Source organism: Eupeodes corollae, chromosome 3, assembly GCF_945859685.1.
Source record: "Eupeodes corollae chromosome 3, idEupCoro1.1, whole genome shotgun sequence".
In the NCBI taxonomy this organism is placed as follows: domain Eukaryota; kingdom Metazoa; phylum Arthropoda; class Insecta; order Diptera; family Syrphidae; genus Eupeodes; species Eupeodes corollae.
The window spans coordinates 61,803,350-61,830,426 of record NC_079149.1 but is presented as its reverse complement, the minus strand read 5'-3'; the positions used below and the strand labels follow the sequence as shown (position 1 = coordinate 61,830,426).

At 34.7% G+C, this 27,077-nt stretch overlaps 3 protein-coding genes and 1 pseudogene across 3 annotated transcripts; 2 read left to right on the top strand and 2 right to left on the bottom strand.

Moving 5' to 3' along the window:
• Positions 1–1,807: 1,807 nt before the first annotated feature.
• Positions 1,808–11,046, bottom strand: LOC129951324 (phosphatidylinositol 3-kinase catalytic subunit type 3). The gene is made up of 8 exons (XM_056063419.1): positions 10,867–11,046; positions 10,172–10,790; positions 10,000–10,095; positions 4,261–4,346; positions 3,354–4,201; positions 3,006–3,279; positions 2,571–2,932; positions 1,808–2,506 (listed from the first exon to the last, which is right to left on the bottom strand). The coding sequence occupies exons 1-8, from the start codon at positions 10,935–10,937 to the stop codon at positions 2,073–2,075; spliced, it is 2,790 nt and encodes a 929-aa protein (XP_055919394.1). The 5' UTR covers positions 10,938–11,046; the 3' UTR covers positions 1,808–2,072.
• Positions 11,047–15,936: 4,890 nt separating this feature from the next.
• Positions 15,937–17,235, top strand: LOC129950943 (COMM domain-containing protein 3). Its single transcript, XM_056062906.1, has 2 exons — positions 15,937–16,157; positions 16,241–17,235. Exons 1-2 carry the CDS (start codon positions 16,034–16,036, stop codon positions 16,720–16,722), a joined length of 606 nt encoding a protein of 201 aa, XP_055918881.1. The 5' UTR covers positions 15,937–16,033; the 3' UTR covers positions 16,723–17,235.
• Positions 16,818–24,993, bottom strand: LOC129950941 (methylmalonic aciduria and homocystinuria type D homolog, mitochondrial). The gene is made up of 4 exons (XM_056062905.1): positions 24,610–24,993; positions 24,341–24,507; positions 23,926–24,081; positions 16,818–17,408 (listed from the first exon to the last, which is right to left on the bottom strand). Exons 1-4 carry the CDS (start codon positions 24,788–24,790, stop codon positions 17,127–17,129), a joined length of 786 nt encoding a protein of 261 aa, XP_055918880.1. The 5' UTR covers positions 24,791–24,993; the 3' UTR covers positions 16,818–17,126.
• Positions 20,944–21,713, top strand: LOC129950942 (pleckstrin homology domain-containing family M member 1-like; annotated as a pseudogene).
• Positions 24,994–27,077: the final 2,084 nt, after the last annotated feature.

The window sequence follows — 27,077 nt, the reverse complement described above, 5'->3', positions numbered from 1 at the left end:
TTTTGCTGTGGTTGTTCTAGTTTTAGGTAGTTTATAGGTAGAATAGGTAGTTTAAGTAAGCTTTAAATTTTATATTAAAGACCTTATTTAAAGTAGTTTTTAAATAAAAATAAAAAAGGATATCGATATTAGTTTTGTTTCAAATTTTCTAATAAATACAAAAATAAATTAAATATAAATTGAAGTATAATAGATCTTAGGGCCGAAAGGCATTGGTATTAAGTGTTATAGTTTAACTTAGAGTGTCCGTATTGGACCATTATTGTAAGTTATGGATAATTAGGCTAGTTTTATGAATTTTTTTCTAGCTTTAAGATAGGTTTAAGAATGAATTAATAAAAATGAATTTAAAAAAAGTGTTTAGAACTGTTATGCCAGAGGTCTTGAGTTCAATCCCTGCCTGTTGCGAAGAATTGACAAATCCTTCAAGAGTAATACTTGTCATGAAAAGTGCTTTCTCAAATTAGACGTTCGGATTCAACTTAAAATTGCAGGTCCTCCCTATCCCTGACAACATCATTCGCACACAGGAATAGTTGAGAGTAGTACCTATATCACAAGGCCCTAGTTCTCAATAGAACGATGCATTAGGTCCACTGCTAATCTCATAGTTAATTTCTCCGAAAAGTGGGGCAAATTTGTACATCGTTTTAGAGGAAGTAAGGTTATTGCAATTGATATTTCAAAAGCATTTGATAGGGTTTGACATCAGACTCTTAAATGTGGTTTTTAATATGAGTGCAAAAGCGGTAAATCTGCCGCAAATCCAGATCTGCAGATTTGATCTTAAATCAAAAATAAATTTATTTATTTTGCCCCATGGAATGCAAAAGAAGGGGAATTTTATGTTTTGACAGATCGAGATCAAGAATATATTGATTTACCCATGAAAAGATATTTGATCGAATGTTACAAATCTACAATTTGGATGAAATTGAAAAAATAGCGGCATTTACTAGCGACAAATACTTCATGTGGCCGCCCTGAAAATGTCTACTCACGATATTCATTACACAAAGTTATGAATAAACTTTAAATGTGAATGCGCAGGTTCAGACAACATAAGGGGCTTCATTTGCAGTCAACTTCATTCTTTAAACGTACATTTTTATCAAGACAACTAGTTAATTTTTTAAGTGTCATAAATTTCAAATTCAGAACTTTACTTCACAAAACTTTACTTCAAGATCATAGTACAAAAACTACTACTAAAATCATTGTAGTTTACAGAACACTCCTCAGGCAAGCTACATTTATATGTATGTATACGTATTTTGTGTTGTAAAGAGATAATTACTTATTTCTTTTCCAATTTTACAAGAAAGCTTTTTACAGAAAACATTAAATGAAGTTGTGCAGAAAATATATAAGACATAAGAGTAATAAAATTCCGCTTTCGGTTGAATGAAAAAGCATTATCAATTGTCATTTTGACAAAAGTAGACTTGACTTGATAGTTAGGGATATTTATCTTGACTAACTTTCCAGTCAACTTTTCAATAAAGTTGCCTTAATCGGAAGGCAAGTTTTTGACAGCTGGCCAATCAGATGCTAGAAACTTGCCTACCTAACTTTCAAGTCCCTTATGTACATAATTATGTCGTCTGAACCTTCCCAACGTCTCGGTAAATACACGTCCTAGATAATTTTCGTATACCAAACAAATTCACAAATCTGTTTAAAATTTGTCAACCAGTTTAAGGATACATATTAAGAATAGGGACTTGCAATAATTTTAATGGGAAATAAAAATCCAATTTACTTTATAACTTTATTTCTTTTTTTTAACACATTACATTAAAAACAAATAAAATATAATATACGGTCTTAAGCCTAATTATATAGAAGGGAATTTTATGGTTATATGATTCTGAGGTTTGGTTTAAGAAAATAGTTATATTTATTTATATTATTTTAAGTTGGCTAAATAATTATATATTTTAGTTTAATTTTTAAATTAATATAATATTTAAATCAAAATCGATTCTAATTGAGTATAAATAGTTGTCGGAACAACTATATCCCTCGTTTAACACATTGCTTACGTATTCTAATTTAAATTGTTGTTTGTTTTATTTTCGCCAATACTGTGCAATTTTATGTATTTGCTCAACTAACGCTGGCATCACAGCTGATATAGAAACGTCCAGCAAACCTTGCAAGTGCTGGACAGCCTCCTCATCGGTCAGTCCTAATTGTAGATTCTCTTCGACTTTTTTAACAGCTTTATCTGGTTCAAGGGCAATATCGGGAACTGAGGCATCGACCATTAAAGAGAACAAATTTAGCATGACATTTGCGTGTCGCCGCAAATGCAGGTAGGCAGTATAACATTGTTTTCGGAATTCATGGTGCTGATTACCCATTGCCTCGACCATTTCTTTGCTGAGTTTCATGGGTGGCGGCATTGGTTTTGGGTCTCTTCCAAGGATATAACCAAAATCGATGTGGAATAATTTGCCATTTGTTGTGAGAAGCAAGTTGTCCAAATGACGATCACCCACACCTAATACAAAGTTTCTAAATGTAAGAATTCAACGAACTCAGTTTAATAAAATAATAAAACTTACCTAAAAGATATGTTATGACACAATATCCAGCACAGCTTTTTATATAAGTGTCCATTGTTTCAGGTGCAATTCCGTCTTTACCATTTTCACAGGGATTATGTTTTCTAAAGAAATTGTGAATGCTACCCTCCTTGGCCAAGACATCGGCGACAGTATAAGAATCAATATACTGTAGAAAACCATGTTTCGAACTAGTAGCAAGAACTTTATAGGGGGTCAGGTTAAGGTCAAGATTTTCTCTGCGCAGCAGTTTGTCCATAAGAGTTATCATTTGCAGGATGAGTTGATCTTGTCGAAGATCATCGCCATGTTTAAAAATAGCTACATATTCATGTGATGCTATCGTGGTCACAAACGTTAGTCTATTAAAAAAAATATACACCATGTTTTGGATATTTGTTTTGGTTTAAACAAATATAAAAGTGATAGACTTACTTGGCTGGCATAAGTGCACTCTTGAATAATGATGTATTGCCTGGCAATATGCCATTTATGTAAACTTCTGGATCCAACGGGAATGGAATAGCTTCGAACTTTGTGAAATTTATTTTAAATGCATCTGTATCGGCTAAGAGCTGCTTGAACTTTTCGGTTTTTTTATTTCGATTGCCTGGCTCCTTGGCAACCATCTTAACCAAACTAACCAGTTCGTCAATAAAAAGTTTCTGTTTCATAAGATTGGCATGGATATGCTTCAATTGTACACTTCCTGCAAAATTCGTAAAAAAAAAACAAAAATATTTCATAAGATATTAGAAAAATACTCTAAAACTTTTTCATTACCATTTTCAAGAACTTTAAGGAACATGTTTAATACCATTGCATACATATTATGCACTCGTTCGTCCTGCTTGCGAATCATCGACTTTTGGTCTTCAACTTCAATTGATAGATACCAATAAAAGTAATTGGCCAGGGTTGGATTCTTGCACGCGCGTTGAATGAGGAATGTTGACAAGTCACTGGGTCCTGTGTTATTGTCACTCATGAGGGTATTCGATGCTTCCGACGTTACCGATGCCATAGAAGCGTTCGTTAGTGCATTATCCTCATCGACTGAGTTAACCGATATCGCCATGGGCAGAGAACGTTGCGATACATCCGTTTGAATCGAACTTTTCTGTATAACTGATTGCGTTGGTGGATGTTGCTGTTGCTTTGAACTAACGCTTAGACTAACATCCGAGGCGGAGCTCTGATCGAACAGATGATTGTCAATTGATTTTATGATATTCTTTTCGGGTGCGATTCTCTTATATGATTCTATGATATTATTGATGTTTTCATATTTAAGCGCTTGAACGAGCTGCAGAAGGTATAAAAGAAGATCCTCGTCGGGTGCTTGCATTAGACGTGTAATTGCATATTTTCGAACATCAGGATGTGAGAAGGAGGGACTCAACAGTTCAAGGGCATCTTCCACATCCATAGGCGTCCATTTTGCAAGCAGACTGAGTGCTTGTAAGACTTCAGCTGGTGTTTGCCAATTAATGCATTTAAGAAATTTTGTAAGAGCTTTCTTATGAGAACTGAGATAGAACCGAAATTTCCAAAGAAGATCTTGCTCTTCGCTGCTGAGAACGTACGTTGGGGGATAGCGATATACAATAGTGTGAAGCTGATCACGAATGCTATTAAAATTTTGAAGAAACTTAGTTAATTTGTCAGACACCTTTAGTTGATAAATTACCTGGCGGTTGGTTTTGCATCACGGTCTGATATTCGAGATCTCTCCGAACGGGCAAGTCGATGGTGTTTGCGTTCTACTAAGTTTTCCTGTAGAAGGTATATTGTGAATTGTATTTTATGGTATTTAAATATACAAATGGTATTTTATTTAATTTATGTTTCAATATTAAATCACCTTGCATTTTCGAAAATACTTTTTTATAGCTTTCCATAAGCGAGAAAGATTAAATTTGATTTTGATTTTAATTGGAAAACACGTGAAAACAACCATGTAAACAACGTAGAGGTAGTGAAGGTCATAATAATTCATAAAGCCCAATAAATTTGATACGGTAGGATGTTTAAGTACAGAAACTTCAAATTTTTTATATCAGCTTATCATAATGCTTTGGTACATGTATTTGGCAGTTTTTTTTCACAAAAAATTAAAATGTATTGTATTGATTTTTAAGCTTAACATGGATCAAAATATTGCTGTCTGCTATTGGGACAAACGTTTAAATAAAACTGAGACTATAATTAGTTAAATGAAAACTGAAAGTCAATATTCATGGTGAAGAGAAGACTCAGTATAATCCTATGGGGTGCATCGGCATTCACAAAACTAAACGTCAATGACATTAAAAACTAAATGAATCGTGAATGTGTCCATGAAAAAGATTATGTTTTTTGTACTGCCTCTTTTGTTTGGAAATAATTATTGAATTGTTTATTTTCAGCTTTTTGTTTTTCTTTCTTTAAAAGAATTATTTCCCTTCTTGTGGGATCACTTAAACGTTTTTCATTTTTATTGTTTCCAATACCTTATGTATATGTTCTTTTAATTGTAAACTTTGTTTGCCACCGAACAAGAACTTGAAACAACTAATGACTTGATGAACCAAACTTTCTTTGGTAGATGGCATAAATTTCAAGAAATGTATTTTTCACAATTGTTTTCATTTTTCAGCAAGCATAACAACTCCAAGGAATGCATTAATCTTTCTATTGAAAACGTAGACAAAAAATCACAAATGTGGAAGAAATTGAATTGAAGCTCTCCCAATCTGTTCGAACCACGAGAGGGAAATCTATTAATCTATTCTATAAATAAACTAGAACGATGGGACATGTACTTCCAGCAATTACTTAACGATCAGCTAAATAAAGAAAAAAAAGGGCTCTACTATTTCAAATAGAATGCCGTTAGCCTCTTAATGACGACATTATGGCTTTGGTTCCAATAGGTCCACCGGTGATTTGATGGTTTATCCAACAGAACAATGGAACAAATCTTTACATCATTTTGGAGAAAATAAGATTATTGCACTTGCACAGCTGTTTTGTTGACACCACCTTTCTAACCGTTCAATACAAGTTTTATACAGCTTTTCATATTGGTTTCTAGGTTCATATCCTTGTCCTTTGGATATGGAACTTCAACACAGCGTATGTTAAGCTCATACCAATGAAGACAAATATCTCGGTCTGATATTGGACAAAAAATTAAGTTGGAAACCTAATATTCAGGAAAGAGTTAAAAGTTACAGTAGCTCTTTTCCTTTGCAAGATAGCCATAAGAAGCAAATGGGGATTTCAACCTCGCATAACCTATTGGCACATCGGTCATCCGACCAATACTTATGTACGGGGTTGCAGTATAGTTAAACTGCACTGGAGAAAGTCATATACTACGACAAACTCAGCAGAGTCCAACGCACTGCATGTCTCTGCATAAGCGGGGCATTGAGAACCACACCCTCAGCAGCGTTAGACACTCTACTCCATCTGACAACCCTCAACATCTTCATCAAACAAGTGACAGCGAGTACAGCTATAAGACTCAACGCCTCATCTCAATGAACCAACAACAATGTGGGGCACTCCATCATTTTGAACCTCTTTGGTTCTATACCAAAGTATATAGACTACACTATTCCAAAACCCCAATTTGTAAAAAACTTACAGGTATCCATTCCATTCAGGGATGAATGGGAAGACAAAAACTCCTGGATGACAAATGCACCCATTTTTATGCAGATGGATCCAAGACAAATGTGGGAGTTGGTAGTGGTGTGTACTCAGAAAAGCTTAATCTAAGCATCTCATTCCGCCTCCCTAATCATTGTAGCGTCTTCTAAGCGGAAATTTTAGCGGATCAAAGACGTTCTCTCCTGGCTAATAGAAAACGTGATATCAACTCCTGATATCCGCATCTTCTCTGACATACAGGCTGCTATCAAATCCCTTGACAGTGTCTCAACCAAATCTCAAACGTCCCGCGATTTTCGATCGTCTCTTTTGGTGATGGCGCAACAATTTAACATTCACCTCTGTTGGGCGCCGGGCCACAGAGACATCACAGGAAATTGAAGAGCCGATGAACTCGCTAAAAATAGAACCGTCATACCTATTTCACCTGAAAGGGAGAAGACAGGTATACCGATAGCTACATGTAAACTTCTGCTAAAAGAACCAGCTTTCGCGATATCAAACTCTAGGTGGTACAATTTACCAACATGCGCAGCCACAAAACTCATATGGCCTTCACTGGACCTAAAGCGCTCAAAAGACTTGTTATCTCAAAGCAGATTTCATATTAGCTCCCTAATAGGTGTTCTTACGGGACAATGTCTTATAGGCAGACACGCAAAATGACTTCTGCAGGAGCTGTATGGACGAGGAAGAAGAGGAAACAATCTCTCATCTTCTCTGCACTTGCCCTGCTCTTTCACTAAGACGCAAAATTCATCTGGGAGACTACTCTTTTGATAATCACAGTGAACTAGCTAAAAAGGATATCAAATATTTTCTTCGTTTTATAAAAAGCTCAAAATGGTTCGACGAAGTAATTTTCTAGATTCATGTGATATCACAAGTGGCCTTTTCTTTTGCCCTGGGTGCGTGGATTCTGAATCCGCAGCCACTTTAACCTAACCTAATCTTACCTATGTTAAGCTCATTAAATTCCTATCTCGACACCATTGTCAAATGGGGAATTATCAACCGTGTAGAATTTGATGCTTCAGAAACTCAAACCTGTCGTTAAAGCGTAACCCACTCCAGAAGACACCACCCATGAGTGGCACTTGCATCCAGAAAACTAATCAACTTTCAGCACTCGGTATGTGTATCACAGATTACATATTCGACATTTCTAAAAATGCTGTAAGGTGCTTAGGATTTCTCCGACGCGACGGTGAAATACATTTTTCGCCTATTCTGATCTGGCTGTATTTGCAAAGCCTTCATTTGCCAGCTTGAATACAATTAGCATATCTGGGCTGGTGCTACAAAAACAAGTGTAAATCTCTTGGATGCAATCCAAAAAAGGACATTCAAAATGATAGGTTTACATCGATAGAGCACCGCTGCAATGTTTTAGGTCTTTGTTGTTTTGCCGATATTTCTACAAGCAATGTTCTGTCAAATTAGTCAGTTGCATTCCACTTTTTAAACAATTCAGCTGTAATACTCGCACTACCCTTGAGTTCAATTTCGGAAGTACTTTCAAGAATAGAGATCCTATATTTAAACAATCATCGCGAATGTGAAATGCTATGGCCAAGTCTGTTTTTTCCACCCATTTTTATATTTAGAACTCTTTCCCTATTTTTCTTACGCTCGCGCTGTGTTTAAATATAAACATATAAACGGTATTAATAACCTTTTGAGTGCCTGTAAACTTAAAACTATGGCCGAGCCAAAGAATTCTTGAGATATTGAGAAATGCAAGAAAAAGTTGTCGAATTACAAAAAAATTATACGAAGTCAAATTTAAAAACGTTAGTAGCAGTAAAAATAAAAAAGGAAACTGGAAACAGAGCAATGTCTAGTTTTGACATCCCTCCTAGTTTTGTCATCCCGGTCAAACTTATCCGTTTGTGCAGAATGACGATGGAAAATGCACGCTGCTCTATCAGGGTTGGAAAAGATCTCACCGATGCATTTGATGTCAAAAAAGGTTTTAGACAAGGCAATGCACCTTCCTTCAATATCGTTCTGGAAAGAATGTGCACAACTCAACCGTCAACACTAGAGGCACAATCTTCCAAAGGTCCATTCAATTACTTGGATATGCAAATATTATTGACATAATTGGAAGATCAAAGCGTGCAGCGTTTTTGAGCATTGCGACGGAAGCGAAGAAGATGTATTTAGTGGTCAATGAGGGCCAAGTATATGCTGTCATCAAAAAAAGGACATTGAACTACGACGCACGTCTTGGACAAAACGTCACCATGGATAGCTAAAACTTCAAGGTAGTTAAGGACTTTGTCTACCTAGGCGCCGCTATTAACACAGACAACGACACCAGCGCTGAAATCAAATAGAGAATAACTCTTGCAAATCGCTGCTTCTTTGGACTTAGAAGGTAATTGAGTTGTAAAGTCCTTTCTCGAGCATCTAAAATCAACATCTATAAGATACTCATCATCCCAGTTCTCATTTATGGCGCTGAGGCCTGGGCCCAGTGAAAGAAAGATGAGAGTGTCATAGGATGCTTTGAGAGAAATAGATGGAGCATGAATAGATGGAGAACGGAGGAGAAGATATAACGACGAACTGTATGGGCTGTACAGCGACACTGAACTAGTTAACAGAATTAAAGTCCAAACACTTAGTTGGGTAGGTCATGTAGAGCTAATAGACATCAATGCTCCAGCCCGGAAGGTCTTCGAATACAATCCAGAGGGACGGCACAGAAGAGGAAGACCGCGACTCATGTGGTGCACGCAGGTGGGTGAAGACCTCAACCAATTTGGCGTGCGAAACAGGAGACATCTAGCTACGGACCGACCTGTCTGGAGACGCATGTTGGTTGAGGCCCAGGGCCGCCCGAACTGTAGCGCCACCAGTAAGTAAGTAAAAGAGGTAAGTTTAAACAAACTTAAAAAATCAGATCAATATCAATGTTGGTAGATTAAGGAATTCGTGGGTTTGTACGCAAATAATATGAACTATCGCATCGCTGAAGCTTCAATGATTCTTTCAACCAGATCGACGAATTGAAAGCTGGGAGACTACATCACTGGGGGAAAAAGAAGGTACATGAAGGCGTCGATTGCGAGAACAGCAAACTCTTCGGGTAGCAAAATATAAATAACTTAAAAAAGAAAGGTATAAATAGGTGCCAAAAAATTAGCTAAAAAGGATTGTAGTGGTCCATTGCGATACCGCTGAACCTTAGAAACAAACTAAAGGCGTTATTATAGCTCTTAACATCGAAAGAACATTTTTTTTAAAACATTGCTAAGGCCAGCGTTCTATCGCTTAACTATTTGCAAAGCTCTTTTTTAGATTCTGTTAAAAAGACTATAATTTGTTTTAAAAATACTTCCAGGAATATGAGCGTTATATTCAAGTTTTAGACTATTAAAAGCTTTGCTGTTGCAGTTTTTTTCTTTGTTTAACACAGTCCACCAAGCCGTAGAACAGAATCGGTCTGATTACCGATGTGTATAACCAATGAGTAAATCGGCGTTGTAAACCCCATTTATTATCAATGGACAAGTGCAGGTTTTTTTAACTCTTTCTTCAATGTAAGGTTGCCAACAATATTTCTTGTCTAAACATGAATATCTTTCATAGAGTGGGGATCAACGTTTGGGATTTTTAATTTGTTGGAGAAACGAACAACATCAGTTTTGTGTGGATTTGCACCGATCTGCCCTACTAATAAGCTTATCAGTAAGTTAGTAAGACGTTGGGACGTTACAAAGAATTAGACAATTGATTAACTACAAAAAAATATATTCACCTGTAATATTTCGGAATCAGGAACGGTTACAAGCCTGGGCTTTGATATGACTTTATTCGTCTTGTCACCTTCCGGCTCGAAATAAACGATTGAGTACTAAACACAACAACAAAAAAATCATTAATTTCATAAAAGGTACAACTTACAGCAGAATCAATCACTGTACACTTACATTGAACCCATCGACTGTAACGGTTGGAAATTCAATCATCAAATAGATATAATTGGATAATCGTTTTTCCCTCTCGTTGATCAACTCAATTTCTCGAAACGTGAGTCGATCGAGCCAATCGACCTTTTGAAGGTGTCCATTGCGATGCATTTTCGCCAGCTTACCCAATCTCTGCATTTGCGATTTGCTCGATTCTTTTCCCTTGCCCGGAGTTTTCGACGGACATCCACCATCCCCTTCAACATCCAGCCAAACTCTCAAATCGTACATTCCCTGACGAAACATTCCATTCTTGCCAAAAAGAGAAATCGATGTGCCACCAATGATTGATGTCTCCCCAGCACCGGCGCAATCCAAAATGGTCAACACTAGAACTGCAGTTCTTGGCAGATCAGAAAACAGCATTGGCAAAGATACCCATTCGTTCCAGCTCCATCGTTTGGTGAATGCTTTATAGGAGGACGTCACAGGCAAGCAGTATGGCTTGCCCTTGTTGAAAACTTGTAGGCGTACTTGAAAGGGCGGACATGCCTCTGAATAAAGACCCGAAAAGGCTAGTATTCTATTTTCAAGGAGTTTTTCATGGTCTGGTTTTTGCTTTTTTCCCTCAAGCGTTCCACTGAAATCCGTGAATCAAGAAATAAAAATGAATGATAACAAAAACAAGATGAAACAAATTTAAGCTTTATCTTTACATTTTAATTTGAATATACTGATTAAGGGAACAACTATAAACATAGCGAAAATGATCGTCCGGTTGATCCATGTTGAGATGAATACGTGCACTTTAAGAATAAATTTAATATCTAATTTATTTTGTGTGTTATCAACAAATAAAAATTAAAGACGAAGTAAGCAAAAAGTAATTTTATTGTTTTCTTGTGACAGCTGACACAGCTGTTGAAGAGAAAGTGTTATACGATCTGTTTGTTTAAGTTTAAGGTTTATCTCCTGTAAGGCAGAGTCTGCATTTATCTTGACAGCAGTTAGTGAATTTCTATGAGAATTTCAATGATTAAGTAATTTACACGCCGGGTTAAGATTTCTAAAGAATTTTACCCCAAAAAGCTTATCATCTACGAATAATTCGAATAGCATTGATTTGCAGAGCCATCTTAACAAATAATTTCATAGCACATCTTAATAAGTTTTCCAATTTATAATTTATTCAAGTGGAAAGAACCCATTTTTAAAAAAATACTTATTTGACTCTTTTATGTGAGATACATCTACCTATACAAGGTGATAATGTACATTCGATTAATTTCTGCAAAGTTAAGAGGGTGTAAAATGTATTATTTAATTGGCCAATTCTGATCACCTCTCAACTTGGTTAGGGAATTTTTCTTAAAAATTACGATTCTTTTGCTGCTTCTGTGGCACGCTAGTGAATTTTTATTGAAAATAAACAACTTCGATTCTTCAAGACCTAAATTTGACAATTCATGCAATATCAACATACAGGGGAGTCATTCCGTAATTTCCGAAACGATATTCGTCAAAACGATTATCATTAACGATATCGTCAATAATTTGCTTCACGTAACTTTATCACTATCGTCTCGTCAATCGTTTTCAGTATAAGATCGTTTAGTATATTTCAAATACACTATACTATGACTGAAATGTCAAAATGAACTCAACGAAATATAATGATTGTTCAATGACTTAAAAATGTTATTAAACTTGGTTTTTCTCTCTGGGAAGTTTTGAAAATTTGCAAAAAATGTATTCTTAATAAACATTCCAACTATTTTGTGATGTTTATTGTCATTGTTACTTTTTATGTTTTTATTTGTTGCCGCCGACGATAAAACTATAACATCAAAATTTTTATATATATATATTTTATTTGTAGCCAAATTTTGTGTTTACATTTTTCATACTTAAACCTATATTGCACAATTTACAGAGATTGGTATATATGCTACCTTACTACTGCCAAGTATATATTTTGTAATCAATTGTATAAAGCTTAAATTCGAGATTTGAAGGAAAAGCTACTGTTAAAAACCTTCATTAAACAAAATAAATAAAAAAAAAACATAAAGGCGTATAGATGTGTTGAGAGAAGGGGTGGTTTCAACACGAAGGGATACAATACCCAGTTCAAAACAGCTTTTACAAAAGAAATATAATTTATGTAGGTACATAATCTTATACATATCAGTCTTTATTACGAATAAATAAACAGTATTATTATTAATAGAATAATAAATAAATAAATGAATAAATAAATAGATAAATAAATGTATGAATAAATACAAAATTAAATAAATAAATAAATAAATAAATAATTAAATAAATAAATGAATAAATAAATAAATAAATAAATAAAATAATAAATAAATAAATGAATAAATAAATAAATAAATATATAAATGAATAAATAAATAGATATATAAAAAATGAAAATATTAAATAGATCAGAATAAAATAAACAGATACAAAAAAGTTAATAAATATATAAACATACAATAATATTTGAAAAAAAAAACTTTGAAATGAATAATTTAATAGATAAATAAGTTACATACGAAATAACGTTGATATACAAAATAGATACTATACAATTTGAAAAATAAATAAATAGATAAATAATAAATAATTGTATAATAATTAATAACAAAAAAACATTTATCAGTCTTCAATAAATAAATTAAATAAATTTGCCTATAATACACATTTTATCATTCTTAACAAAAATAACGTTTTATAACAAAGTTTAAGAAGCTAGATTTGAGACAAGGGAATTGTCGGAGGATAAACAAGAATTTATATATTTTTCACTTAATTTTGAAATTCTCATGGAGACCATTTCTATGTTGGCTAAGGCGTGCAATTCGATTGTTGAAAAGCACCATGGAACATTTAGCATCATTTTCAGGAGTTTGTTCTGACAAATTTGAAGTCTTCGTATGTGACTTTTTGCACAATTTCCCCAGCAGGTGATCCATAGAACATAATCGCTTGAAAAATTGCTTTGTAGATCAGTAGTTTGTTGTCACTACTCAACTTTGATTTTCTGTTTATAAATGGGTACAGTATTTTGATTGTTAGGTTCATTTTTTTAATAACTTCTTGTATGTGTGTACTAAACGTTAATCTCTTATCCAAATAAACCCCTAAATAGCGCTTGACTTCCAATCTGTTTCATAACCGTTAAGAATAAGATTGTTACTTGGTAAGAAACAGGGTTTTCTTTTTCGAGAGAAAAAGACCGCCTGAGTCTTAGCAGCATTTATCTTTATTTTCCAGTCACTAAAGTAATCTTGTATTATAAACAGTGCAGATTGCAAGTTAGTTTCAATAGTGGAACCAATTGAATCTGAAGAATAAATACATGTGTCGTCAGCAAAGATGGCTGTTTCACAATTTTGAAGTCTTGGAAAGTCAGACGTAAACACGTTGTAGAGAATTGGACCAAGTACAGATCCTTGGGGGACCCCGGCGACACAAATAAAGCTTTGGGAAAGACAATTGTTAACGGACACAGTACACTTTCTTGAAGACAAAAAAGATTTTAAAATTTTAATAAGGTACATAGGAAAATTGAAAATTAATAGCTTATGTAATAGTCCGTCATGCCAAACGGAATCAAAAGCTTTTTCAACGTCCAGCAACACCAAACCCGTACTTTTTCCTACATTAAAGTTACTTTTAATGTGTTTTGTGATGCGATGAACCTGTTGTACAGTACTGTGAAATGCACGGAATCCAAATTGCTCTAAAGGCAAAACATTATTTGAATTAATGTGTTCAATAAGCTTCTTTTTAATGATTTTTTCAAAACATTTACCAAAATGTTTTGAAAAAATCATTAAAAAGAAGCTTATTGAATCAAAATTTTTGTTTCATGTCTGATATTTTTGTAAATCAGCTGCAATAATAAACCCAATTCTGTCTGGAAGGAAGATAAGACTCCATTTTATTCACAATGATCATAACTTGGCTTTAAAAATATTTTTTGTTTAACTACTTTGGATTAGTGCTTTGTGAAAGAGCGATACTTAAATCGTTGCCTTCCGAATATACTAATGTTCTTCCACCCCAAAGTTTTAATAGTTGCAAATTTTGATATTGGAAGTATATATGTGTGTATGTCTACGCTATCGTCTAACGATTATCGTTTTACGGAATGACCCCCAGCTTTTATGGATCAGCTTACACGTACAACACTAAAGTGCCCAATACACGATACAATCTATCGTACCGACTTGAGTTGTACCGATATCGGTAGCTACATCGAAAGTGAGCACACACACATACGACTAGCTCACGATTTGATCAACTGTCAAAATAGTTCCTCATTTTCATCTTCTATTCTTTGTTTAGAGTTTAATTTTGAGATTGTGGTAAAAATTAAATCATGAGTGACTTAAATAGAAGAAAAAAAGTTATATTAAATAAATATTTTTACAAAAAACAGTATAAAGGAGAATGAAGCAAAATCAAAATTAAATTTAAAATAAAAATTATTCCCTTTTATGATTGAAATAAACCAATTGCTTAAATTCTTCATTGCTTGAAGATGATATAGATGTCTGAAAGTGGGGAACAAATTAATTTCCACTTAAAACAAAAACATCGAATTCGTCGTCGTTTTTGTTCTCATCTTTTTGGCACATAAATTCACTTGCCTTCTCGAAAAATTTTTTCTTCTGCTGGTCCAATGACAATCTTTTTTTTTGGCAATATTGATGAGTTACTGCTGCTCGTCCTAGATATCTCAGGTTCAATAAAAGTATCTTAGGAACAAAATATTTAATTAAAGTGGGTATACATATGATTTAACAGAAACTAACTTCTTCCTCATCTGCAGAGTTTGTCATCGATGAATTCCCTTCTTTGGTTGCCTCGGTATCTTTCAAAAAGAGAAGCTCATTGAAGTACCACAAAGTAGGTATGTACACATCACTTGCTCCACTGCCAGTGCCTTTTGATGATGAAATTTTTTTGAACTCCCGACCAAAGGAAGTTCTCAAATTTGCTATTTTTTTGCGGACGAAGTCTTTATTTGCGTTGGGGTTTATTTCCTTGCATTTTTCAGCCAGCTCCTGCAGTCCTGCTTCTCTTAATATTTTGTTGCTATAATCTGGAATGTAAACATTCCAAAGACAAGGCAACGACCTATATTTGTCAATAAATTCTAACCAGAATTCTTTTTCTGTAATTGAAACCATTTTCTCCTACTAACTTGCTGCCAGTCAAAACAAAACCATCGGTTTCACGGTCGTCACATACGTTACAAACGATACGATTCTCATCAAAGCAGTCGTATGCAACCTCTCGTTTTCGCTCGATAGCATTCGACCATGCGATTCCAGTACAGTGGATACTTTGTTTTACACACACGATACAATCATCGCATGCGATTCAACTTTTGTACGATAATCGGTACAATAATTGCATCGTGTATTGGGCGCTTTACACCCGAAACCATTTGTATCTGACCAACCAAATCACAACATGGTCCTCCGCTGTCAATTTTGCAAAAAAGGTTTAGGAAGAAAGCTAGGGAGAATTCATCATGGGTGAGTTAAATTTATCTCTTCTAATTGTTGGGGGTATTTATTGCAAACCGCATAATTAGTTTTTAATTCAAATTTAAAAATCTGGTAACGATTGACCCAAAAGAAGTTCCGATTTCAGCATTTTCACATAAGTCACCTATTAAAATCATTTTGAGGTTCGGCCAGGCGGGTTCCAAACAAACAGCTCTAGTTTCAGTATAACACTCACTTTTTAATAAACGTCATCCTTCATTCAAATGTCATTTACAGCTGGTTATCAAAGTTGTATAAAATTTGTGTTTTTATTTGCATTTCCTTAAACATAAAAATCAAATAAACTTGCACAAAAATGACCCTAGAACTATGTAAACTGGCCATTGACGGACTTAAACATCTAGGCTCGACCATAAACATTGAAATAAGTCGAAAACTTATTGCCAGCACGGTTAAAATGTCACTTTACGCTGATGCTAGTAAGTATTACTTGATGGAAACGCAATTTAAGAAAAACATTGATTATTTACTCATCTTTCTCCGCCCTTCTCCGTTCCGCAAGATGTTCCCCCCAACCCAGAAATATACGCCTCCAATGCTGATTATGCCAAGCAAAGTGAATTCGCTGTTGCCACACTCCTCTTCCTAGCAACCAAATACGGATACGATGGCACCAAGTTGCGCAACTACCTCGAACAACATTCCATAAATGCAGCCATCATTGACGACCTGGTTAAAACCTACGACACCAATCGCAACGAATTCCTTATGAGACTTCTGCGGACCGGCCATGCTTTCCCACACATCAGCGACGTTGAATGGAAAATCGTTTGCGATGTCAAGTCCGCAATGTCCGATTGCAGTTCCGGTGAACTAACATTCCATGTTAATTTGGGCAATTATCGCGAGAAAACAGGCGAACGCGAAACGATTGTTGAATTCGTTTGCAACACCGAAGAGTTGCAGTCACTTATCAATAAGCTCAAAGAAATTGAACGCCACTGTGCGAAGCTGTCCTCCGGAGAATCTCCACAAGTAAAATAGCAAAACAATTATCAATTCAGATACCTACATATTATTTTGTTTATTTAAAATTAGGAGAAAATAGAAAGATTATTTTAAATAATAAGAAGTCAAAATAATGATTTCGAAACATAAACATTTATATATTTACTTATATAAGAATTTATAGAATTTAGAAAAAAAAGAAAATTGTATTTATTGTAACCCTAGTTGTTGGGGAAAAAACGATTGAGTTTCCGGGGGATCTGCTTCTCAGGTGTTAACTAAGCTGTGCAACTTGCTGTAAACTTCTGACTTTGGACTATTTGTCATTTAATGTTAAATGGAGTCTTTAGATAAATTAATTTTGTACACTTGCAAAAGCGCTTAAAGTTTATCACAAAATTCATAGTTTCGAAAAGCAGATTCACCGGACTAAATTAAATCTACACTTGTTCGTCAATCAGTGACTTCAATAAATCAAAGTTAGATGGCGCATTCGAGTAGATGGCTCCAGAGAATGCACTGTCTTTGTCCGAACTAATTATAATACAATTGTTTTGTGAAATTAACTTCATGCCGATGCCACGAAAACGATCGTCAATTTTGTACAAGTTCTTGCCGCTGGACCACGAGTAGAAGGGTTTTCCACTGAATGGATTCATAAAATCCGCCCAATATCCGTGCAAACGTAGGCGTGATGTTATCTCTCTGGCAGCGAGAACAAACTACAAAAAAAAAACAGTTCAAATAAAAGTTAATTTATTTTAATATTTATATATTCAATAAGTTACAAAAAATTATAAGATATTAGCGATTAATTGGATTCATTTACTAATCTTCTGATATTCAAACATTTTCGTTTACTATTGCATAAAGGAAATATTCCATAAAATAACGGTTTTCGCTTCCCAAAAATTAGTTGAATTATCTTAATGCTTGTATATCTGCAGTTGAAATACTAGTTGTGTTTTAAGTTAATGCTCAGAAGGAGATCTTTATCAATCTATTCAAGAATAACCCAATATGTAATGGAAGGATGCAAGTAAACCTTCCCTGCATGTCGATTTTGGTTTCCGTGAAGATGTGGATTACCAAATGTTGTTGAAAAACGTGCTTAAGCATAGTCGAAAAACCGTAAAACATGGTGAGTCTAACATAATAAAGAGGATTCTATCTCTATTGATTCTATTCTTTTCTATATAATTAGCAAACACTAAAAGGGTTTTTTATACCTTTAATATGCCAAAGACACAGTGAGAGCATTAGGAAAAGAGGGAAGTGTTGGACAGGAGGTGTCTGTGTACATTATTTTTGAATTTCTAAACATTGCAATAACAGGGAAAGATAGAGCGTGGCAAGGCGTTCCACATTCGCGTAGTACGGCTAAAAAATGAATCTCTGTACTTCATAGTACGGCCGAAGTTGGGCTCAAGTTTAAATTGATGGGCGTTTCTGCAAGCGTGGGTGTTACGGTTAAATTGTTCAAGTGGTGGAATGTAACTGGCTATTTCCCTAGAGCATAATCCGTTAAAATAACGGCAAGAAAGGGTGAGGCAAGAAACCTTGCGTCGATGTTCGAGTGACGTAAACGAGTTGATGATGTTAATGTCACCAATCATTTTAAAAGCTCTTATTTGAAGGCTGTTCAAGAGGCTTAAATAAATTACTGGAGCACCAGCCCAGAGATGAGAGTTATATTCAAGTTTCGGACGTATATATTTTCTGTAGATTGTAGCCAAATCCGACGGAGAGAAAAGCTTCTTACAACGTCTCAAAAAATCTAGACATCTTGTGGCATTTTTGTCAACATTATGTATGAGAATGCTTCACAAAAAGTGGTTGCTGATGCACATTCCGAGGATGTCAAGATTCTCCGTTTCGTTGAAGCAAATGCCACTCATAGATAGTGGCAAAGACGGTTTATCACACTTTAACGATACAAGACAGCATTGCGTTATCGAAGCATAAAATTCCACACGATTTTTTAAACCCCATAGTACAATGCTGTGGAATTTAATGAGCTAATCACATTTTACCGTTGCAGTTCCATATCCGAAGAGGAGGTTGTGAGTCTGGAAACGAATATGAAAAGCTAAGAGTGCTATTAACAGCGAAACAATGTATTGGATTAGAAGTAGCAGACAGGAGATCATTTATAAAAATGAGGAAGAGCGTCGGAGATAAAACGGAACCCTGGGGCACATCTAATCCAACGAAGAAGAGATTCGTCGATACCAAAGGCACGCATTATCGATAAGAGAGCAAGATGCCAGACTTTATCAAATGCCTTTGAAATATCAAGTGCAATAACCTTACTTTCTGTTTAAAACGATGTAAAGAATTGTTCCACTGTTTGGTGAGATAAACCATGAGATCACCAGTGGACCTATTGCTACGAAAGCCTTATTGCCATTCATTAAAAAGCTTCCGTTCCTCAAGATATTTCTTAAACTGATAATAAATCGACGTTTCCATGACCTTAGAAAGAAGGGACGTTAGTGCTATCGGTCGGTAATTTGTAGGACAAGAAGATTCGCCATTTTTTGGGATTGGCTGAACAAATGCAGTTTTCTAACTACTCGAAACGAGCCCAGAAGAATAGGATAGATGGAAAAGCTTACGCAGTGGTTTTGCTAGCGTGAAATAACACCTCTTCAGAATAATAGCGGGGATACCATCTGGGCCAGCGGATTTATGAATGATGAGATCTTTAAGAAGAATAGAATAGAATTTACGCGTTCCATAACTCGGGGAGTCATGACATTATCTGGTAAGGTGGAGTTTTCGGGGAACTGCCTTGCAAATAAGTTGGCTTTATTAATAGAGCTAACTAAAGGAGTGTCATTGACAACAAGCGTAGGAAACGAGGAAGACGAAGAATTCCTCATGTTTTTTTACAAATGACCAAAAATTCTTACTGCCTTTGGGACATTGCAGTATTTTTCGTCGTAATTTTTAGTCATGTAAAAATTTGTTACTTCGAATACAGGCGTTGCAGGCCTTCCTGGCTTGCTTAAACTTTGTCCGATTTTCCTCAGTTGGGTTGGCTTTAAAACATCGGAAGCTCACCTCTTCCCATGATTTAACCTTGGGTTTTATACTTTTAAAAGAAATCATATCTACACTGGAGTCTACGTCGCTACCGAGGAAGCATAGCGACCAGTTAAAGATCCTGAAGAAATTATTGACACCGTCCCAGTTGGCTTTCTCGTACTGCCAAACGGTTTTATTGACTTAGCTGCCTTAAGCAGAATTAGAAGATGCCGTTCAAATGGATCTTTTAAGAAACAATTACCCAAAAAAGTGTTGACCTGACATGATTTTGTGCTCAGTAGAGAAAGGAATTCTCCGAAATTAAATTTTTAGACTTTGGTATCTGTAGGTTGTCAATTTTTCCTATGTATGTCTTTTTTGGCAGTGTGCTGCCTACGATTCTGCATAGGTCATCCGTATTAAGTTGCATTTCTTTTTTTCTAAGTTAACCTAACTGGTTGTGACATACAATGCTCTCAAGCAATCAACATTTTTTTAAATTTAGCTTCATAATTGAATGGGACTTGTTGTGGCAAATCGAGGCACAAGTTTCGAGACTTTTTTTATAATTCATTGGTTTTTCTCAATTTCTTACCAAGAATCTGTTTAAATTCAAAGGATGGGTCGCTTATAGAAGAATCTATACCAGAATTAGTAAAGTTTTGTATCTTTACTTTCTAGCCCATCAGCTCTCTCTGTTTAAGTCCACTATGATTTATCTGCTTATTAAAAAGCACCATAAGTCTTATTTTATTTCATGAAAATGTTATTGAGGATGCCGTCTTTGTATCTATACAATTCTATCGTATTATCATGGGGAGCTTTTTAAACTTTTGTATGGACTTTATATAAGAGGTGTTTTGTTTTCGTGCAAAGTTATTACCAAAATAATGGATCGGTTAGCGGAACGCATCAATTTAGGGAAGGAAATTTTTGATAAGCGCATTATCTCACGTCGTGGGTATGTTGTGTGGTCTCCAAGATCGTGTGATTTAACACCACTGGAGTATTTTTTGTGGAGATATGTGAAACCGCTTGTCTAGGCATACAAGCTCGAGGGAGTTAAAGCCTTGGGAGATAATATTCGGCGCGTTATTGCTTACACACATATTATAACAAACCATTTTTGGAGTTTGTAGTTGGAGCTGTGTTCCTTATAAATTTGAGGAAGCTGAGTGTTTACTATTATAATATCTTTTAATTATATTAATAATAAAACTAATACCGATGGTGATTGTAATGAGTTCGTTCTTTAAATCCAATTTTTCTTTAAAACAAGAAAACATAGTAGTAGAGACTCTATTGATTACTCTCAGTGAAATACAATTTTTTGTTAATGAAACCAAAATGGAGTACTAAGACCTTAATGAAGACACCAACAATTTGTGCACAACCCTAGAAGCAATGTTCCTGCATAGACTGAAAGACTTTTATTTGGCAAACAGTCCATGTATTATCAAGAGATGACGATCGTAGGCCTGAGCCTAATTTCTGCCCTCCAAAATTGATTTTCATGCATAAAGAAGTCATTACCCAGATACAAGCTCATATTCAAATAATTTCGGAAATTGGATATTGTCGTTCGTGGATTCGTACTAGTTTAAATGAATTGTTACGTTCGTCATACCTAAAAGGCAGCGCTCTTAATCCTTACTACAAAAGAAATGCTTTCATCAAAGACTCTGATATTACTGAAGTAACATCAAAAATAATAGAAGGCATTGAGTTGTTGTGTTAATTTTACTCTACCAGTAAACTCAAGCCTTCTTAATCAATGGCCCAACTATTCATTACAACTATCTGGTCTATGGAGCGGTGTTGACGTAGCTAGTTTTATTACCGATGAACTCTTTTCTGAGTCTATTTCAAACTCTCCCTATAGCCGAACGTCAAATTTTGCAGTGGAAGATCTTACTCATAAAGAAAATGTAGACATTTTTCTTCAAAAATACGACGAAATGGAAAAAAATTGTCAAAGAAGGAGAAGCCGTCATTGAGCAAAGTTTTAAAATAAAATCAAAACACGTCTCTTCCACTACAGTTGAAGAGAACCCTATTAATGATTAAAAAAATAATTTAAAACGTTCAGAAATTTGGGAAAACATTTTTTATAGAAATTCACTTAGAACTTAATGCAGACATCTTGGTCATTAGAACATTTCATAATACAAATAACAATACTACAATACGTTCCATAAGTAGTGTCAGCTCCGTAAACTCTGTACGTTCAACAATGTAGCTTTGACACATTGCTTAAAAAACATGAACACAATATGCCATTTGATTGGACAAATTTTTTGGGAAAAATTCGTTGGATTAACTGAAAACGAAACTGAAAACATAGAAAATAATTTTCCTCCAGAACACGAAAAATCGGTTTCCGAGCAATTTGATATAAAAGTGAACTTTAGGAAATTGTAGAAACTTTATGTAGCTCATGAAAAAGGTCTAGATGCACAGGGATTCCAGCGGAAACTACTATTGCAAAGCTTGTATGGATGTCGAACTTTTTCTTATACCAGCCAAAATAATTTATAATTGGGATTTCTGTAAATATCCGGTTTGAAAAGAGTTGCTGAATTCCTTACTGAATTTGAATACCATCCTTTCATTGATTTGAAACTGCTTAATCCAGACATCTATCATGCATCAGAAGAAATGGCCGAGTTACAGTCGCTTCGGATCCGTCTAAATTTCATAAGAGCCTACCTTTACACATGTTGTCCTTCAAGCATTGAAGATTAGGTAGTGTTTATGAAAGATTATCTCTTTAAGCACATACACCCGTATTGGATTGGAGACTTGAATTTAATTCAACGAGGAACCCTTGCAAACCAGCTATAAAGAGCAGTTAGTTCTGGAAAACTACACGTTCTTAAATGTGTCCTCCGCAGTTTAAAAGGATTCATCTGTCAAATTTCTAATAGTCATAAAGTCTTATTATGCATTTCATATTGACACAACATATCGATGTGAACCTTGTGGAGCAGTATTTCATGCTGGTTGCTTAAACGAATAAGAGCCTTGTCTAAAATGTGAACGAAGAAGGAAACGACAGGATTTACCATTATTCGAAGCTATTCAAAATATAACTTAAGCAATAATTTTATAAATGTGTCTATGTATTATAGCACAAACTTAAAGGTTTAGATACAAGTGAAATGCAATTTCATAATTAATAAAGTAAAGTATACAAATTGAACACATTGAAAGTGGATACATACGGCTAAAAGTGTTCGAAAATTGTGACTCTTGGCTGCAATTTATTTGGTTAAGCGCAACGGCCACTTGACCGAAATCATTTTTAAAATATAATTGCACACCCTTATCTTTAAAGTAAAGCTACATTTTTGGCCATTACATTTATGTATATGCGTTTTATTTCTTCTTAAAAACCACACGTTTAAGAAAACACCCAACATACTGAGACAAAAATAGTTTTGAACCGCTACCGAAGCGGTACGTCTTTCTGTGGTGATGAAAATTAGCATGAGTAAGCGCACCATCAGAAAAAGGTTGTCAGAATAAAAAAAAAAAACGGACTTTTGCGACCCACATCACCGTTCAGCAAGATTTCGTTTTGCGCAAGAATATGTTAACTGGACTGCAGATTTTATTTGTGTAGAATATGCCTACATCTACATGGACACAAATTAAAAAGATTCGTTCCCTGCACGATAAATCAAACAATGGTTTAAGAAGGAGGAGTAGAAAGGCCAATAATTGGTTGGGAATGTATCAGCTATGAAGCTCACATGAACCTTGTCGTGTTCTTATTTCTCATTTCTCAAAAACTTGATTTTTTTGTGTTAATTCCTTTTTCTCAAAGTTTATTTTCAGTATATGTGGAATAAACTAGACGAGTTCATTAATTTATCAGAAATACAAAGTGTTCAATTATAATTTTGATTACGGCTATGTAAGCTTCAAAGATGAAGCCTTCTTAATGTAATTTTTTGAAATCTTCAAGAGAATAAAGATGTATAAATGCGATTGCTATGCTTTTTGGCTCGTTCTTCAACTTTCAACATAAACTTCACAAAAAAACTGCAAAGTTTTAATAATTCTCTTGTAAATTGTTTGAATAAGCGTTTTGCTATAGATGCACATTTTGTTTATTTCATGTCAATCAACTTGCACCCATTTAGTTGACGAATTTGTTTAAAAAACAAAATAAATTGACGCCAAAAATATAAAACTAAAACTTACCTTACTGGCTCCTTGTTCGATATCTCCATCATACTTAAGGGTCATCAAGCTGAGTTTTTCACTCGAAACTACTTCGGGGGCTGGAAACAACTCATGTAGATTTTTCTTAATTAGCGAAGGACATTCATCAACACTGAATTTCAGCTTAGCATCAATCTATTTATCAAAATAAAACAAACAAATTAATGTTACATAATCCTCTACTCTCTCCCTTTTAAATCAACGTAAATATTGACTAATTGCAACGTCAACGACAGCGCCGCGCCGTCACCTTTAAAACATTTAATTTAACACACGCGTATGATTATTTAATTAAATTTAAATATAGAGGTTCTGCGTCGCAGATAAAACTAAAAACAATAACACAAGACGATTGTGGAAAACGAAATGATAAAAAGTGATGTCTACTACCCACCTGTCCTTCAAAGTCAACTAGATTCTCGAGCGGAACTTCAATTGGTATAGTTGTAGATGCACTTTGCCACGCAGGTCCTACCGAATTGGGAAAGTAAAACCGATTGCCCCGAGGCGAGAGTAGCTCCCAATTCGGGCCACATTCTCCCCCAAGAAAGTCTCCGTTTTCTAAATAATGGAATGTGATGTAAACAACATTGTTTTCGTTTGTATTGCATCATAAAATTTATATGGCCAAGTTTCTTTTTTTTTCTCTTTCAAAACACTAACCTTCAACGCGGACCTTGCTCTTCACAACTTTGAATGCACTTTCGTAATCTTTTGGATCACTTCTTCGGGAGTATAATGCTGTACTGGATGTCGTGGTAAGAAGGCTTCTGTTGTTTTGTGAGGTCGTCAACAGTTGCTTCTTATTGATTTTGCTTAAGGTTCTTAGAATCGTATTAGACATAATTTCATTGCTGATAGTTGGCAAGCGATTTAATTAGCAGACAATAATACACAAATCGATGAATTTTTATTGTTTTATACTTATTTTTTGTTTCGATTTAGGTTAAATTTATACAAAATATTATATTTTGAGGTTGAAAATTATTTCTTGCTTCCAAAAAATTCTGTATGTCTGGCTACTAGTGGATAACAGCTGTTTTTATGACTTTTCATTTGCAAATTGCAAATGAACTTCTGTCAATTATTTCAAGTTCGGAATAGAGTGAGATGTGGAACATTCGGTATCGAGTGTGTTCGTTGAGTTAGATTTAAAAAATTAATACTTAAAAGTGAATATTTAATCTCAGATAATATATAATTATAGTTCATATGTATATTGTTGTTTAACTTATATTAGTTTTAAACAAAGTATTGTTAATGATAGCTGAAAGCTAGAAGCGCTGGTAGCTATTAGCTTTTAAGTATTGTATTGTACATTTATGTATAGTTCAATAAATTATTATAATAATAATGATAGCTGAAATTAAATAAATAACTCAATAAAATGACTTACAACTCTCAACAATTTCTGTGTACGAGTAATGTTGCTAGGGATGAAGAGGACCTACAGTTTTCAGAATTACAAGAATTATTCTTAGATGATTTGTCAGTTCCTCACAAGAGTAAGTACCCGCGAAAAAAACTTAAGATGGCACAGGCAGGGATTGAATCGAAGATCTCTGGCATGACAGTCCAAAGAACAAACAATCGTGAAACGGGTACTATAAATAAATAACTAAATAAAGTAAAATACACTCCCGTGCATGAAGAGTTGAAAAATATAAATAATGGAAAACAATGAAAGCTATAACCTTGAAATGAAAAAATAAAAATGAAGATGATTGCAAGGGTTTTGGTTTAGGTTTATTTTTGGGAAGCCACATGTAATTTACTTTATTCGGAAAGATAATTTCCTGATATTATAATTCAATAATTATATGGCCGCCTTGGCTGGCTTAGACGTAGTATAGTACATCAAGTACAACTTTGAATGGCTTTTTCCAACATTGATGGCCTTATATCCGCAATAACGCAGTGAATTTTGTCTCCCAAGTTATCAATCGTTTCATTCTTCTCAGCGAGGACTAAGAAATATCACCTATCCCGACAGAAAATAGTTAAGTGATGTTAAATCGCACTATCTAAGAGGCCAACTCACGTGGTCAATCATAGTGGAAATAGTGTTGTTAACTTTCCCCTTGAACAGAATGAGATGAAGCTGTAGCTAAAAAAATCACTGTAGTAGTATAAACGCTCACTAACGTAGCAAAGGTCGCCCACAATGCTACAGCTACAGCTTCTCATTGTATCGATGTATAGTATTTTCGTATCTTTTAACTTTGACAGTGCTACAGGCAACAGATATAGCTACACCATTCTGTTCAGCCAGTTAGAGTTATATGCCTCTAAGAAATACTCGTTACTATGTCTGCTATTACACGATGAATCTAGATGCATGCGACACTTCGAACAACATAAGTGCAAAAGAGAAAAAAAATTCGAAAACATGAGACGCAAGAAAATCGACCTGTGTCGCACGGGTAAAATTTTCGTTGCCACAATTTGACGTTTCTCTGTTCTCTTATTCGTATTTTTGCTATTCTCTTTCATATGGTTTCGTTGTTCGAGAAGCAAACTTCGACGGACAGTTCATTTTGTAGGAATCTATATCTTTGTTTTTTGATTAGAGTGCACAGTCAGAAAATAAAACTCATAAATTTTACAAAACAAAATGTTTTTTATTGATTTTAAAGAATAACAAAATTTTCTCGATTAATAGAAGTAAACAGACAAAAAAACAAGTCGATGACGAAATAAAAATGAAAGAGAACTGTCAAAATAGATTCATGAATCTGGTTTCAACGTGTAATAGCACTTTAGAAACAGGATATGATCACAAAGAAGAATTCGAAGATGTCGCATGCATCTAGATTCATCGTGTAATAGCAGACTATGTAGTTTTTGGTTTGATTTTAGTTGAATAAAAGTCGTTTCAATAGATCACGATTTGATCAGCTGTCATATCTTATGCTGTCATCTTTAAACTTGTCAAGTTAAAATTAGGCTGTTACTTATTTTAAATTTTGCAGTCACAGCTCACAAAACTAAATATGTTTTTGGGTGTCATCGTGATAAAACTTCTGAGTGAGTGAAAGTGAGCTCTTGGGTCGAGTTAGAGATGTTAAGAATCAAAATAGATTTAAATGGTTCAAAATGATCCAGAGTTTCATTATCAATGAGTCTAATTT

Coding starts and splice junctions, on each gene's coding strand:
- LOC129950943 (XM_056062906.1), top strand. CDS start 16,034: ATGACCCTAGAACTATGTAAACTGGCCATTGACGGACTTAAACATCTA. Junction 16,158..16,240: donor GTCACTTTACGCTGATGCTA/GTAAGTATTACT, acceptor CCGTTCCGCAAG/ATGTTCCCCCCAACCCAGAA.
- LOC129950941 (XM_056062905.1), bottom strand. CDS start 24,790: ATGTCTAATACGATTCTAAGAACCTTAAGCAAAATCAATAAGAAGCAA. Junction 24,082..24,340: donor TAGTTGACTTTGAAGGACAG/GTGGGTAGTAGA, acceptor TTTGATAAATAG/ATTGATGCTAAGCTGAAATT. Junction 17,409..23,925: donor TCGAACAAGGAGCCAGTAAG/GTAAGTTTTAGT, acceptor TTTTTTTTGTAG/TTTGTTCTCGCTGCCAGAGA.
- LOC129951324 (XM_056063419.1), bottom strand. CDS start 10,937: ATGGATCAACCGGACGATCATTTTCGCTATGTTTATAGTTGTTCCCTT. Junction 4,202..4,260: donor GATGCAAAACCAACCGCCAG/GTAATTTATCAA, acceptor AAATTTTAATAG/CATTCGTGATCAGCTTCACA. Junction 2,933..3,005: donor AGTGCACTTATGCCAGCCAA/GTAAGTCTATCA, acceptor TTTTTTTAATAG/ACTAACGTTTGTGACCACGA.